Source organism: Heliangelus exortis, chromosome 20 (assembly GCF_036169615.1).
Source record: "Heliangelus exortis chromosome 20, bHelExo1.hap1, whole genome shotgun sequence".
Lineage (NCBI taxonomy): Eukaryota > Metazoa > Chordata > Aves > Apodiformes > Trochilidae > Heliangelus > Heliangelus exortis.
In genome coordinates this window covers 7075790-7090026 of record NC_092441.1, presented here as the reverse complement: position 1 = coordinate 7090026, position 14237 = coordinate 7075790, and the positions used below count along the sequence as shown (strand labels likewise).

The 14237-nt window shown below is 44.2% G+C and overlaps 1 protein-coding gene and 1 long non-coding RNA gene across 2 annotated transcripts in view; one reads left to right on the top strand and one right to left on the bottom strand.

Annotated features, from left to right (window-relative positions):
- The window catches only part of LOC139805573 (myosin-13), a 29098-nt gene extending 18149 nt beyond the window's left edge, over window positions 1–10949 (top strand). The window contains exons 26-40 of the mRNA XM_071764098.1: window positions 565–954; window positions 1046–1172; window positions 1576–1694; window positions 2349–2545; window positions 3047–3230; window positions 4123–4288; window positions 5089–5213; window positions 6404–6712; window positions 6799–7002; window positions 7093–7218; window positions 8122–8292; window positions 9563–9667; window positions 9747–9842; window positions 10265–10399; window positions 10765–10949. Of these exons, the coding sequence (XP_071620199.1) occupies window positions 565–954; window positions 1046–1172; window positions 1576–1694; window positions 2349–2545; window positions 3047–3230; window positions 4123–4288; window positions 5089–5213; window positions 6404–6712; window positions 6799–7002; window positions 7093–7218; window positions 8122–8292; window positions 9563–9667; window positions 9747–9842; window positions 10265–10399; window positions 10765–10779 (2469 nt within the window). The 3' untranslated portion in view covers window positions 10780–10949. The remainder of the gene's footprint in view (window positions 1–564; window positions 955–1045; window positions 1173–1575; window positions 1695–2348; window positions 2546–3046; window positions 3231–4122; window positions 4289–5088; window positions 5214–6403; window positions 6713–6798; window positions 7003–7092; window positions 7219–8121; window positions 8293–9562; window positions 9668–9746; window positions 9843–10264; window positions 10400–10764) is intronic.
- Window positions 6723–9750, bottom strand: LOC139805578 (uncharacterized). Its single transcript, XR_011729889.1, has 2 exons — window positions 9665–9750; window positions 6723–8685 (listed from the first exon to the last, which is right to left on the bottom strand). It is a non-coding gene; the product is annotated as an uncharacterized lncRNA (long non-coding RNA).
- Window positions 10950–14237: the final 3288 nt, after the last annotated feature.

Here is a 14237-nt window from a genome sequence, read left to right as displayed (position 1 = left end):
GAAGCTTGTGGCAGGCTTTGAAAATGGATCAGAGGCTGAGTTATAACAGTAGTGAAGCCATGTGAGATTTGATTTTCTAAGACAACAATATCACATAGAATGTGATAGAGACCACCTTCTAAATGCAAGGCCAGGACAGCAGTTCTTTTTAGATATTATCTCATGGTTGCTCATCACAAGGTTTTTTCCACCTTGTTTGATGCTGGAGAAAGGACACTGCTTTTTTCTGGCCTGTCCTTTAGGAGATTTCTAAGAAACTCATATTACTTTGCATTTTCCAGTGACACATCACCTATTTCTTCAGAAAACTGCAATACTAGATCATTCATAACATAATAAACTTATTCCGAGCTATAGCATAAGTAGAAATACCAGATTTTACATTCTCTTTTTTTTTTCAAAACTGAATATTGCATGTTGTAAGACACAATTCATGTGAAATTTCTAGTGGTGTTTCACAGTTCATGATGATATAATGAATGTGGATGTTTACTCCTTATTCCCTCATGGCAATTTCAAAACTGTCTGTTCAGAAGTCCTCACTTAACCAACTAACTTTCACAGGCTCGCATAGAGGAACTGGAGGAAGAAATTGAGGCTGAACGTGCGATCCGTGCAAAGACAGAAAAGCAGCGAGCTGACCTCTCCAGGGAGCTGGAGGAGATCAGCGAGCGCCTGGAAGAAGCAGGAGGAGCTACTGCAGCTCAGATTGAGATGAACAAGAAGCGTGAGGCAGAATTTCAGAAGATGCGCCGTGACCTGGAAGAGGCCACGCTGCAGCACGAAGCCACGGCTGCCGCCCTGCGGAAGAAGCACGCGGACAGCACGGCTGAGCTTGGGGAGCAGATTGACAACCTGCAACGGGTGAAGCAGAAGCTGGAGAAGGAGAAGAGTGAGCTGAAGATGGAGATTGATGACCTGGCCAGTAACGTGGAGTCTGTCTCCAAAGCTAAGGTTGTCACACAGAAGAAACATGTCTCATCACTACCATTGTCTTTCTGAACAATGAGATAAGCTCAAGGATTTTCTGTCTATCTCTTAACAGAGCAACCTGGAAAAGATGTGCCGAGCTCTCGAAGACCAGTTCAGTGAAGTCAGAACCAAAGATGAGGAACATATGCGACTAATTAATGATCTGAATACTCAGAAAACACGTCTACAGTCTGAGAATGGTGTGTACCTACATGAAATGTAATTGTCCTGTGTCAAGTACTCAAACATGCTGTCTGATTGCCTGTGTATTTTGTAATGTATTCATCCCTGGGTGATCTGAGCAAAACTCAGAATGTAGAATTTCCGCCTAGAGGCAGTCATAGAAACTTATCCATGGAAACAAAACCAAACCTAAGGAATCATTGTCAATCAAAATTAATGTGACAGTCTGTGTTCAGTTCATCACCTCTCCTTTGATGACAGCAAAAAATTTATCTTTGATAGCTTTCTCCCTCAGATGGGACTGAAATTGCTGCTCTATTCTACCAAAGAATATCTTGCAACCTCTTTCCATATGGCTAGCTCTTCTTATTTCTACATTTTATGATTCATATCTGTCTAAAAAGAAGATTTCTTTCTTAGGTGAACTTACTCGGCAACTGGAGGAGAAGGAGTCCTTGATTTCTCAGTTGACTCGGGGCAAACATGCTTTCACTCAGCAGACTGAAGAACTGAAGAGACAACTAGAGGAAGAAAATAAGGTGACCAATAAGTTGTAAAATGAATCAATGAGCTAAAAAGAATAATGGAGATTTTTCTTCAGAGAAAGATAGAGACTTCAGAAGTGTGAAACTTGTGAACACACAGAAGAGGCGTAAGAAATTAGATAGGGAGGACTGGTTAAGCCCTTCTTTTCATGCTTTCTGAAGTTCAAAATCATGACAGAAGTGAACGCAAACAGCACTGTGTGCATGTTTAATGCTAAATAAAATCCCTAAAGCAAAGAATACAGCAGCAGCCAAATAAGGAAAGAGTGCTGGAGTGCAGGCATACTCAGGGATAGATATGACAATGCAGTCTAAAGTTTATTCTGCCTGAAGGTCAACACCAAATCTGCCTGACAAGCTTACAAAAAAACTTACTGAGATTTAATTCCCACCTTGTTGCCTGATTTGTTGTGTCTTTGCCTGAAGCACTTGGTGCAAATGTTTTTGAGAGGCACTATCCCAGTCAAGATGGACATGTACCTGATAAACAACAGGTCTGAAACACAGTCCTTAACACTATTCACTTTGCTCCTTTAGTTACTGTAACAGCTGTGGCACATGGACAGTGGAGTTTTTATAAAATACAATAAAAAAATCCAGCCACAAATTAGTAATGTTTTGATAACTTCTGTAATTCTGACTATCCAGGCCAAGAATGCCCTGGCCCACGCCCTGCAGTCTGCTCGCCACGACTGTGACTTGCTGCGGGAACAGTACGAGGAGGAGCAGGAGGCCAAGGGGGAGCTGCAGCGTGCCCTGTCCAAGGCCAACAGTGAAGTGGCCCAGTGGAGAACCAAATATGAGACAGACGCTATTCAGCGCACAGAGGAGCTGGAGGAGGCCAAGTATGTGGGGAACTGGTCTGGAGCAAGTAAAAGGATATTTAAGTGTAAATGTGAGAAGAAACTGGAGGAAACCAGAGTATGCTTGTAGTGGGAAAATGCACAGCAGTGTGCTTTGAAATGTGTTAGAAGTGAAAAGTGGAATCAGTAGAGGTTTAAATGAGAAGGAAGAGAGGCTGGGGAGTGTCTGCAGAAAGGAGAATTCCAGTGCATTACCAATGAGTTAATTATAGTAGTTGAGAAATCATGCTCTTTACACTGCCAATATTGAAAGTGTGTTTTCAGTTCCTTTCCACACTGGTCCAATCTACCCCTTGGCTAAGTATTCTCCCAGGCTATGCATGACTCCAGCATGCTGCATTATCCCAGGCTCTCTGTTCACACCATGACAGATTTCCATGTTGCTCTTCCTGCCCATATCTCCCGTGTCAAACTCTCTTCCCGTACATTTCCTGAGAACATCAGAATTTTCCTTTTCTCAGTGTTGATTGTCTCATTGTGCAGAAAGAAGCTTGCTCAGCGCCTGCAGGAGTCAGAGGAGCAGATTGAGGCTGTCAACTCAAAGTGTGCTTCACTGGAAAAGACAAAGCAGAGGTTGCAGGGAGAAGTGGATGACCTCATGATTGCCGTGGAGCGATCCAATGCAGCTTGTGCAACATTTGATAAAAAGCAGAAGAATTTTGACAAGGTTCATTCAGAGAGCCTGCCAGATATGAACATTGTTAGACATTTGACATAGGCCAGGTTAAGTTCTGAAATTAGGGAAGTTATTTCTGCACTCATACTAAGATAAATTACATTTTATCCAAAGCAAAGCTCTGGTAAGGAATACACAATGGGACATGTAGTAATGACAATGTCAAAGTGTGAAGTAACCCCAGATGACCATAGCAAACAGTAAAGTATCCTTCTGATAGTTTTTAAAAGAATGAAGGAGATTGAGAGGATCTATATGTATTCTTTGATCAAGAAGACTGACTTTTGCCTGGTGCTAGTCTGCCAGCCTTTTATTTGTGTTAGGCAGAGCCTTAGACTTGTTTACACAGCTCCATCCTCCACTGCCTTTAATAACATTTTGAAAAATGAACACTGTTAATTGGACATTGTTAATTGCCCAAGTGATGTTGCACAGCCTTGTACCTTGACCCAGCCTTGTGTTAGTGAATTAAGTGAATATGCTAATAAAGATGTTCTGCAGGCCTGAGGCATCAAATTCAGGAGGCAACTGGTAGAACGTGATCATTCTGGGTGGGCTGAGTGCAAGACCACTGGCTCTTGTAATGACAAAAAGGCTCACACAGCCTCATTCAGACTAAACACATTGTGACCAGGCTGATGTCAAACCAGACTCCTGCATGAGAGCCTGAGGTATGTACTAGTGCTGGCTGAAGAGGATAATTTAAGCAGCTTCCACCAAAACAACCAGAGTATGTTTGATGGTGAATTCATTGTGACAGGCAGAGAAAAGTCCAAAGCAAAAGACTCTAAGCTAGGTCATGACTCTTAGGTTCTTGTCCTATGAACATATGAGTGTTGAAGAATGGATCATTCTTATGTTCTGATAGCACCTCTCAATCCAGGTCCTGGCTGAATGGAAGCAGAAATACCAGGAGAGTCAGGCTGAACTGGAAGCTGCCCAGAAGGAGTCTCGCTCTCTTAGCACTGAGATCTTCCGGATGAAGAATGCCTACGAAGAAATTCTTGACCAGGCTGAGACTCTCAGAAGGGAAAACAAAAACCTCCAGCGTAAGTTCAGATCTCCATCAGCTCCAGCATGACCCATCATCAGCTCCATTAGGATCCACCATGAGTCTTAAGATATTTTCATGTTTCTGGGATACCAGAGCTCTGCCTCTTCCCGGGTTTTTGTTCCATATGATTTCCCATCAAGCTCTTAGGTGACTTTCTTTACTGTTCAGGTGATCACAAAGTCACCTCTAAGCACATAGCTACAGATCATTACAGCAGCCTGCTCCCTCATGCTCTTCCCTCTCTTTCACACCATCATAATTCCATTGATGGGTAGGGGCCAAATTAACTGAATGGACAGAAATTATGATGAAACCAGTGGTTTTTTTTCTGATTACTTCAGTCACTGCCATTAGAATAAATCTGGAGGGATATATCTACCTCCTGATTATTGGAGAACTGTGGCACAGCTGTGGCACCATGGATTACCATTTAATAAGCAAACTAATCACATACAGGAAACACAGTTCAGTGCCTTTTTATGAGCTGAATGATCCCTGGGGAGCATAAAGAGAGCAATCAGACAGGACTGTCTCTGGAGATGTAATTTCACTATCCAGAGGACCTTGACATTTTTCTCTGATGTCACCCTTTTGATCCCTCTCATTTTCAGATGACAAACTGAACTGGAAATGTCAGATAATCAGAAGTAAAGACTGCAGAGAAGATCTATTATTTCTCTTCACTGCTGCATCATGTTATGTCATTATTTCTTCCATCACTCCAATTGTCAAACATGAATTTCAGGTGCTATTGACAACATCATCTAACATGAGTGTGTGTTTTTTGTGTTCCAGAGGAAATTTCTGATCTTACTGAACAGATTGCGGAATCTGGAAAAGTTAATCATGGACTGGAGAAAGCAAAGAAGCAAATTGAGCAAGAAAAGTGTGACCTTCAAGCAGCATTAGAAGAAGCAGAGGCAAGTGTCATCAATAAGGAGGTTTACTTTGAGAGAGATTATGAATGGACTAAATGTGGAGACTATATGTTTCTGTTTATCCCGATACTGTCACAAGGGTGCAGTATGAGATCATAAGCAAACCAAACAGCACAGGCTGTCCTCCTGTCCCTTACCAATGTGTAATACTTTGCTGTACTATCTGGCACAAAAAACTCCTCAGTCCCAGACTAAATCTGGGCTCATTTTATATGACCTGTTTGAATTTGCTGCCGTGAAAGGCTGCAGAAATGTAATTTGTATTTCATAACTCTGACAATTTTTGTTTGCTAGTTAAATTAACCAAGGATGTTTTCAGAGTAGGTCTAATCCAACTTAATGTAAGCTAAAAATCATTTTAGTGTCACCTCCTGTCCAAAAAAAGATGAATGCTGAAGAGAACTAAGATTATACTTCTTCAGTTCCTCTGCTTCCAATGAATGGGAGCCAGTAAGGCTTTCAAAGCAGAGTCGAGTCACAGGATACGTGTTTTGATGAACACTGATTAGTGAGGATCAGCCTAATCTTGGAAGTGACACTGGTACAATTACATGCTTTGCTAACACAGGGTGCATGCCAGGTCCCACAATGCCATGACTTGCTAGGTCATCTGGCCACTGTCATAAGAGAGAGTAAAATTTTTACAAAAAATGTTTTAACAATATGTTAACCAAATGAGACGAAAGGAGATCTCCATCCCTTATCGGATACAGGGAGGGAACATTTACATCAAGGATGAGGAAAAGCCTGAGGTACTTAATGCCTTCTTTGCATCAATCTTTAATAGTCAGATGAGTTGTCCTCAGAATATTCAGCCCCCTGAGCTGGAAGACAGGGGTCTGGAAGAGAGAAGCACAACCTCCCCTATAATCCAGGAGGAAGCAGTTAACAACCTGCTACACCACCTGGACACCTACAAGTGTATGGGCCCAGATAGCATCCACCTGAGAGTACTGAGGGAGCATTTTCCTAAGAAGTCTTATTCCTAAATTACTGATTAATATACAATGGAGGTATAATGACTTATGTTTATGGGAACAGCAGTCAGCCTTTTCAGTGCTAGGCCTTTTCTAAAGATCCACAGTAAGGCAAATATTTGTGCTGGTGGCCACAAAGTGACAGATTTCTGAATGAACACTACAGAGACAAACAATATTATTTCACCCTGCCAGGGCTCTTTAGAACATGAAGAAGGAAAAATCTTACGTGTTCAACTGGAGCTGAACCAGGTGAAGTCAGATGTTGATAGAAGGAATGCAGAGAAAGATGAGGAAATTCAGCAGCTGAAGAGGAATCACCAGAGGGTATTAGAGTCCATGCAGACCACGCTGGATGCTGAGATCAGAAGCAGAAATGATGCTTTGAGGCTGAAAAAGAAGATGGAGGGAGATCTGAATGACATGGAAATACAGCTGAGCCATGCCAACTGTCAGGTAGCAGAGACACAGAAGCATCTCAAAGCTGTACAAGGACAACTCAAGGTAGGGACCACAAGGGCCACTGTCCTACAGGTCTTTGCCACTCGCTCTGCTTGCCTCTGAGTGTCATGTTGCTTTCACCATTAAAGGATTCTCAGCTCCATTTGGATGACTCTCTGAGAGAGAATGATGACCTGAAGGAGCAGCTTGCTATGGCAGAGCACAGGAACAATCTGATGACTACAGAAATAGAGGAGATGAGAGCTGCTATGGAGCAGACAGACCGGGCCCGGAAAGTTTCCGAGCAGGAGCTGACAGATGCCAGTGAACGAGTGCAGCTTCTCCACTCACAGGTATTTAGTATCTTCTTTAGCACGGGTCTGTGGGAGTGGCATGAAATGGGGTGGACATTGACATGACATGTCTTTGGACTATCCCAACAGAACACAAGCCTCCTCAACACAAAGAAAAGACTGGAAGCGGAAATTACTCATTTGCAGAATGAAGTCGAAGACAGCATTCAGGAAGCCAGAAATGCAGAGGAGAAAGCAAAGAAAGCAATCACAGATGTGAGTCCTCTTGCTTGCACCTCTTCCAGCTTACACTAGTGCAGTCGCTTTTCACTTCAGCAAGGCAGCAATCAAGTGGAGGAGAACCAATTCTTCAACACAGGGACAGAAAATACCAGTGACACACAACACCACATGGGCCTCACACAGGCTCTGCCCTACTGTTTGCCACAGAAGATGCCTTCAGTCCAGATCCTCTACTCGTGTTCTGCTACCAGTCTGTACTGAAAAGGCATCCTGTCTCCCCTTCCCCATACCCACATTTGCATTTGCTTCAGGATAAATGTAGTAGACAGGATAGAACAGATGGTGGCAAGATTGTAACAGGAAAAGAGTGGTCTAAACCACATCATCAGACACACATCAACACACACATCCTGGGTTCTGAAGATCTCAGCAGGCAAAAGCTTTTCTTTGTAGTTCAAGACAGTCACCATCATTTCCTTGGCAAAAACTGCTTAGGAGTCTGACTCTTCAACAAATTTAGGCACCAAATGGCCAGATACTCAAAATCATGTAGGAGCCGAGAGCTGCAGAGTGCTAGATGGTAATATTTCAAGATGCCCCTAATTTCTATTCACTCAAAGAATGAAAACTTTGGTACTGATTCATTTGCATGCCCTGATTTTGTGGGGTTTGTTTGTTTCTTGCCATCAATCCTGCTCATTCTTCAAAGCAGAGTAGTTTAGGAAAACAGAGAATGAGAAACAGAATGATCTTTATATCATAGAATCACAGAATGTTAGGGGTTGGAAGGGACCTCTAGAGATCATCTAGTGCAACTGCTAGCATGGTCATAGGCACTGACTGAGAATGTGAAGTTTGGCATAGCTTCCACGAAAGAGTGCAGAACTGCTAGGGATGGGAAGGCATATTTGTAACATAACTGTGTGCTACAACCAGGCAGCCATGATGGCAGAAGAGCTGAAGAAGGAGCAGGACACCAGTGCCCACCTGGAGAGGATGAAGAAGAATCTGGAACAGACAGTGAAGGATCTGCAGCACCGTCTGGATGAAGCTGAACAGCTGGCACTGAAGGGTGGAAAGAAGCAACTCCAGAAACTAGAGGCGAGGGTATGGTGAAGGCTTAAATCAAATTCCTGAGTGGGCCCTTGGTTGCTGGAACCTATTGGGAAGGTTACAACAGGGACAGCCCCAGGTATCTCCAGCAGGTTTGCTGAGAGTTATATTGAGTAGTTAAACACTGCACTGTGGGTGATGAACTTGAAAATGACCTCATAAAACTGAGTGGACAAAAATGGGGGCAGATGAATATCAAGACAGACATATATGGTAACTCATGTAGGGAAAAACTTTAAAACATACTTGGGGATGATCTTGGAACTGGCAATCACAACTCAGACAGGAGATCTCAGTTTTATTTACAATAGCTCTCGGAGACTGTTCAGTGGGCAGTAGAATCAAAAACTCAAAGAGAAAAACTTTTGAGCTTCATTTGGAAATGCACTGAGAACAAAGACAGAGGGTATCTATTTACTAAACGTACTATGGCCAGGTCTGGTCTCTGGAACTTAAGAAGGACCTGACAGTTAGAAAAGCATCCAGGGAATGACAGCTCAGTGAGTAGTCTTTTGAGGATGGACAAACAAGGGTAGGACTCTTCAGATTGGAGAAGAGATTGCTGAAAGGTATGTGATCAGAGTTTACAGAATCATGACAGCAGTGACCAAGATATATTGTGAACAGTTATTCATCAAAATACACAATTTTAGAGATAAGGACACACAATGCAGATCAGAACATCTCTGCCTAGAGATCAGTTTAAAAGAAATAAAAGGAAGTACTATGCAGCGTGGTCAGTAAAATTGTGGAACCTGCTGCCATGGATGGCTGTAAGAGTCAGTTGGTAGAAGGGATTAAAAATCAGCAAATTTGCACATACTTAAGGGAACAGGCACATGTATGCCACCTTACACTTCTAATCTGTGTGGATTGACTGTGGAAGATAGACAAGTGTAAGGGGAGTAGATGGCCAGGTTTCCATTGTCCATAAGTAGTATCTGCTGCTGCCACTCCCCGAGGCATTGGGCTAGATGGACCATTCACCTGAAACATTTACTGCTCTCTTCAACTGTTCTTGTTACAAAAAGCAGCACAACTGACTGGGAAATATGTACTCTTGGTTTTAAAAGGAAATATCCACTAAGAAATAAAAGCACTGGTGTCCAGGTACCGCAGAAGAGGCATGGAGCTGCAGGAAGCTGCCCTGTACTGTCACCTTCTCTGCAGTCTTAGTTGGCAGAACACTGGTTCCTAAGATTCCACAGCAGTATCTGATCCATTCTTGACAAATTTCTGTCTTTATCATGATACTGTGTTTCAGATTAATGAGTTAGAGAACGAACTTGATGCTGAGCAGAAACGAGGAATGGAGTCACTGAAAGGTGCTCGCAAGTATGAACGAAGGCTGAAAGAACTCACTTACCAGGTATCTCAAATCCTCTGCCCTCTTACATACATCACCTTGGTCCATCTTCTGAGGCTGACTTGATTTCCACTTCCCACAGTCTGAAGAGGATAAGAAGAATATTCTCAGGCTCCAGGATCTGGTGGACAAGCTGCAGTTAAAAGTGAAAGCATACAAGAAACAGGCTGAGGAAGCTGTGAGTGCAGGATTCTTTTTAACTCTCTGTGAGCCGTGGGTGGAGATTTCCATGTTTATTAAAATAATTAAATACTCAGTTTGACAAGACAGCTATGGCCACCATCTTTGAATACTCCTTACCACTTAAAGACTTATGGCTCACAACATAGCAGACACAGCTGTAACTATTCTGGAGCTGCTGCACTTTTGGAGCCACACTAGCCAATTTTCCCAGCTTGAAGAGCAATTGCTCTGTCCCCAGCTGAGTGCTCATGTTGTTGACAGTACTAAATAGAAATGCACGAAGTGCTGGCAATGCAGGGATGTAGCTGTGAGGCTACTGGTAGTGGGTTCTGTTGCTACGGCACATCCATATGGTTAATGGTAAAAGGGCAATGTTAGTTTGTGTCTGTTTCACTGATGGCACCTCATGACTTCCAGGAAGAACAGGCAAACATTAATCTCTCACGATGCCGCAAGGCCCAACATGAGCTCGAAGAAGCTGAGGAACGAGCTGATATTGCTGAATGTCAGGTTAACAAGTTACGAGCCAAAAGCCGTGATATTGGAGGACAGGTGAGTTGTAAAGTTGTGGAAAAGGACCCTTCCTATGCTGCAATTGTCCCAACGATCTCTGCCCTAATACCTGGCAGCCACAGCTGTATACCTTCCCTCTTGCACTAGAGTGTCCTTATAAAAGAAGGCCAAAAATGTGAACTTACTAAAAAAACGGGGTTTTGAAGGTCCTCTTGGTGACTCTCAAGAGCCAGACCAGGTATGACTGACTGTAAGAATCCACGTCTTTCAGCAGAATTAGGCAATACTGGTTCTTTGTCAGTAACATGGCAGATCATTTGCAATAGACACAGACCTCAAGCAACCTCACAAATAATTCAATTGCTCCAATAACATCTACATTTTTTTTTTTTTTTAATATTTAGAAATCAGAGGAATGACATCCCTGAACAGAGAGAGATGCAGCAGCTTCCCTTACAGTATAGACTTCTGTGTGTTTAGCAGGGATAGTCAATACTCACTTCAAGTAACTACCTGTGCATGTAGCTCTGTTAATATTTAGTCAACCCTAAGTAGAAGCTGTGAGCAATAAAAATAAACCTGACTGACACTCTGGTGACTGTACGGACTATCAGTTTGTTATGAAATTGACAGTGAGTATCTTCGAAACGATATAGCAGGTCAGGCAGCAGCTTCCGAAGTCCGGGATTTGTCTTATACAGGGAAAACCGTTCCCAGGGCAATGGGAACACACTCCGCAGGTGTTTTCCACGGTTTCAGCTCTCGTGGGAAGAGAGTTTTCCAACGCTTAAATGGGAAAAATGCAGAAAGATCTCTCTGTAAGTCTGTTACAATACCTGTACCTTCAACTGCTGCGTTCTCCGCCTCTGTAGTGCCAGGCACAGCTCTGCGGGGAGGGCAGAGGGTCCCTCCAGGCAGCGCGTGCGGCTGGGGACCTGCCACCAGCGGAAGGAGTGGGGGAGCTGGGACCCTGCACGGTGTGTGCCGGAGAGCGGCTGCGGGTGCGCTGCGTTTGTGTTTGGGGGGGAGAGGGGGAAGGGGCACCCGCAACGTGAGGGAAACCTGCTCACCTCCGCCAGCCGCTGGACCCACCGATCCCCTCTGTCCACCGGTGTCCCTACCCCGAGACTGCTCCCGGTCCCCTTTCCGGACCACCCCGGCTCCCACCGGGGCGGCTGCGCATGATACGGGGCCGCCCTAGGGGAGAGGCCCTGGTCAGGGGGCGCTGCAGCTCCGCGGAGCTTTGGGCAGCCCCGCCCGTCCCGCAGCTCTGGTGCTGACCGGTTCGTGTGTCTCGCTGCCAGGCCTGGTTCCGTCTGGTTAGCGTGTCTTGCTGCCAGCCTCGGGCCCGTCCCGCAGCCGCCGGCTCTGGGCTCTGATATCCGAGAGCATCTCCGGTTTGAGCCGGGTCCTCGTATGCACAGGGCGGGGATGCGCCGGCTGCGTTGCCCATCACGGCTCATTGCTCGTCGTTGTCTAAGTGAAAAAGGGACCGTTTCTGAAATGCATAAGTATTCTGGAACACAGAGCAGCTTCGGAGTTCTCATTTTAAAATAACCGGATTTTCACAGTCGGCAGGAGCCGGACTTTGGCAGGTGTTCAGACAGGTGGCCATGTCCCAGCGGCAGTGGGTGGCTCTGGACATTTTCCTCGCTCTTCTTCCCTCTGCACCAGTGGTCTCCCCACACCGCCGCGATCCCCCCGCCGGGCTCCCTTCCCCCTCCTGTTTTTATCCAGTGCTCAATGTCCTGTTGTTACCCCCATTTTGATGTTCCCTCTTTCCATGTCATCCCTTTCTCCTCCTGTGTACTCATCTGCATCAATTGTTCTCATACTTTGTGTTCCGGTTGGGTTTCTATCATCCTTTTCCTGTGTTTGTACCCTCTCATCGCTGCTGGCTGTAACCCATGTGCCTCCTGACCTATCATCCTCCTATTCAGGGTCCTTTGTGCCAGACAGTTCTCTGAGGTTTTGTCTGCTAATGCCCCATCAGGCTGACCAAAATCATCTTATTGTTTAGTTTCCCTTGCTCCATGGCTACCTGCCATCACTGAGTCTAGCTTGCACGTTCTTTAGCATGGCATTTTCTGTTGTCCGATGCAGGCAGCTCAGTCACAAACACACCAGTCTGTAACATGAACTGCCACCATATTCAACATCCCCCCCCTCCTCCCCAAACTGTCGGGTCCTGCCCCTTCTCTCACATGACATGATGCAGTTTTCATTGCACAGCTGTGCACATTAGGACCACGTCCACACAGGCCAACAAATGGTGCTGTGAGAAGCACAATGCTTGCACACAAATCAGTAGATTAGCAGGGTTTATCCTTTTGCTATGTACAAACCTGTTCTCAATACTCTTACTTGTATATAAAGGAATTAAAATGGAAGGAATGAGAAACAGCTCCTGCATGAGAGTTTCATCCTGCAGGAATGGTTCTAAAGGCATTTTTTTCTTTAGTGGTGATGGTTGCAAACATTTATAAAGCTGAATGAAAACCTTTGAAAACTTCTTTGCACAGCCAGAAGTTTCTAGATGTGCTTTGTAGTTGTCATGACATCTAGAGAGCCCACTGGCTCCCTCTCTTGTCCCAGTACACCAGAAAGGGAGAGGTAAGACACATATGCATTACACAAGAGCCAGCACTCTTGGAATTCTGGGCAGCAGTAGTGATGACTCTGATGGACCTTTCTCTCTTCAGGAGTATTTCATTAAAGCAGCCTCCTAGGTGTTTAGGCCATACATTAGCATCAATGGCTTCCTCTTGAGACTACAGAACATGTCACCTTCACTCACTCAAGACAGCTCTGGGAGAGAGATAGAAGAGAGGATGAAGGTTAAAAACTTGGTCCAAATCTGTGCTACTCGCCACCCTGTGCAGGGGCAGCGGGCACTAAGCTTATAATTTGAACAATGCTCAGGCCAAAGGTTTGAATTGCTGTTAGGCTGATGAAAAAAGCAAAGCAAAACAAAACAAAACAAAAATAAGACCACAACTTTAACTTAGCCATAAATGTGAAAATGACAGCAAACATCCATGTCACCTGCTCTTTAGAACTTGCTCGCTGTTCAGCTAAGTATTTCTACACAGACAGATGCTGAGAAAACAGGAGAGAGGCATTGAGACTCCATGGACTGACAAGGATCTGAACACAGCTCTGTGCCAAGCAGTTCTAGTGAGCAACTCCAGACTATTCCCAGCTCAAAGACTTTTATTTCTGTATCTCTCTGCTTAGTTCTTGCCACTCAATTTGTAAGATACACAGGTGCACATTAGCATTCTGAAGAGAAACAGATGGTTTCCAGAAAACAACAGAGAAACAGAGGGGGCAAAAAGAAATTCTAACCCCAAAAAAAGCCCAGAAAGCTGGAAGGAAATTAAGATGGTATAACTGCTAGGTTTGGTTTTCAAAATAAATGTGATTCATTTCTTTAAAAACAAGACATGTACTATTTTTTCCATGTAACTGAACCAGAGATAGCGTGAGAAATATGAAATAAAAAAGGACAGGCTCTTTATTTTAGAAAAGTAACAATAAGCTTTTTAACAGAGCTATGTCAGACCTCAATGTATATGAAGAATAAATCTTAGTAGTTTGCCAATCTGTGAAGTCAGAAGGAGAATTAACATGCTGATTTAAAAACACACCATGCACGCAGAAAGCTCATCCCTTCCAGGCATAGTGCCTGCTCCTCCTTTGAGGTCCTGGGAGAATGGATTGAAGTGGGATTCATTCCAGTGGCCTACAAGATTATCTTCCAAGCCTGCAGAGGCTTTTGGTAGGAAAGGTGTAAATTGTAGTGAGAGTTACAGCTCCTCTGCTTCATCTGTGACCAATATCAGAACTTATACAGCTCTAAATTTATGGGTTTTTT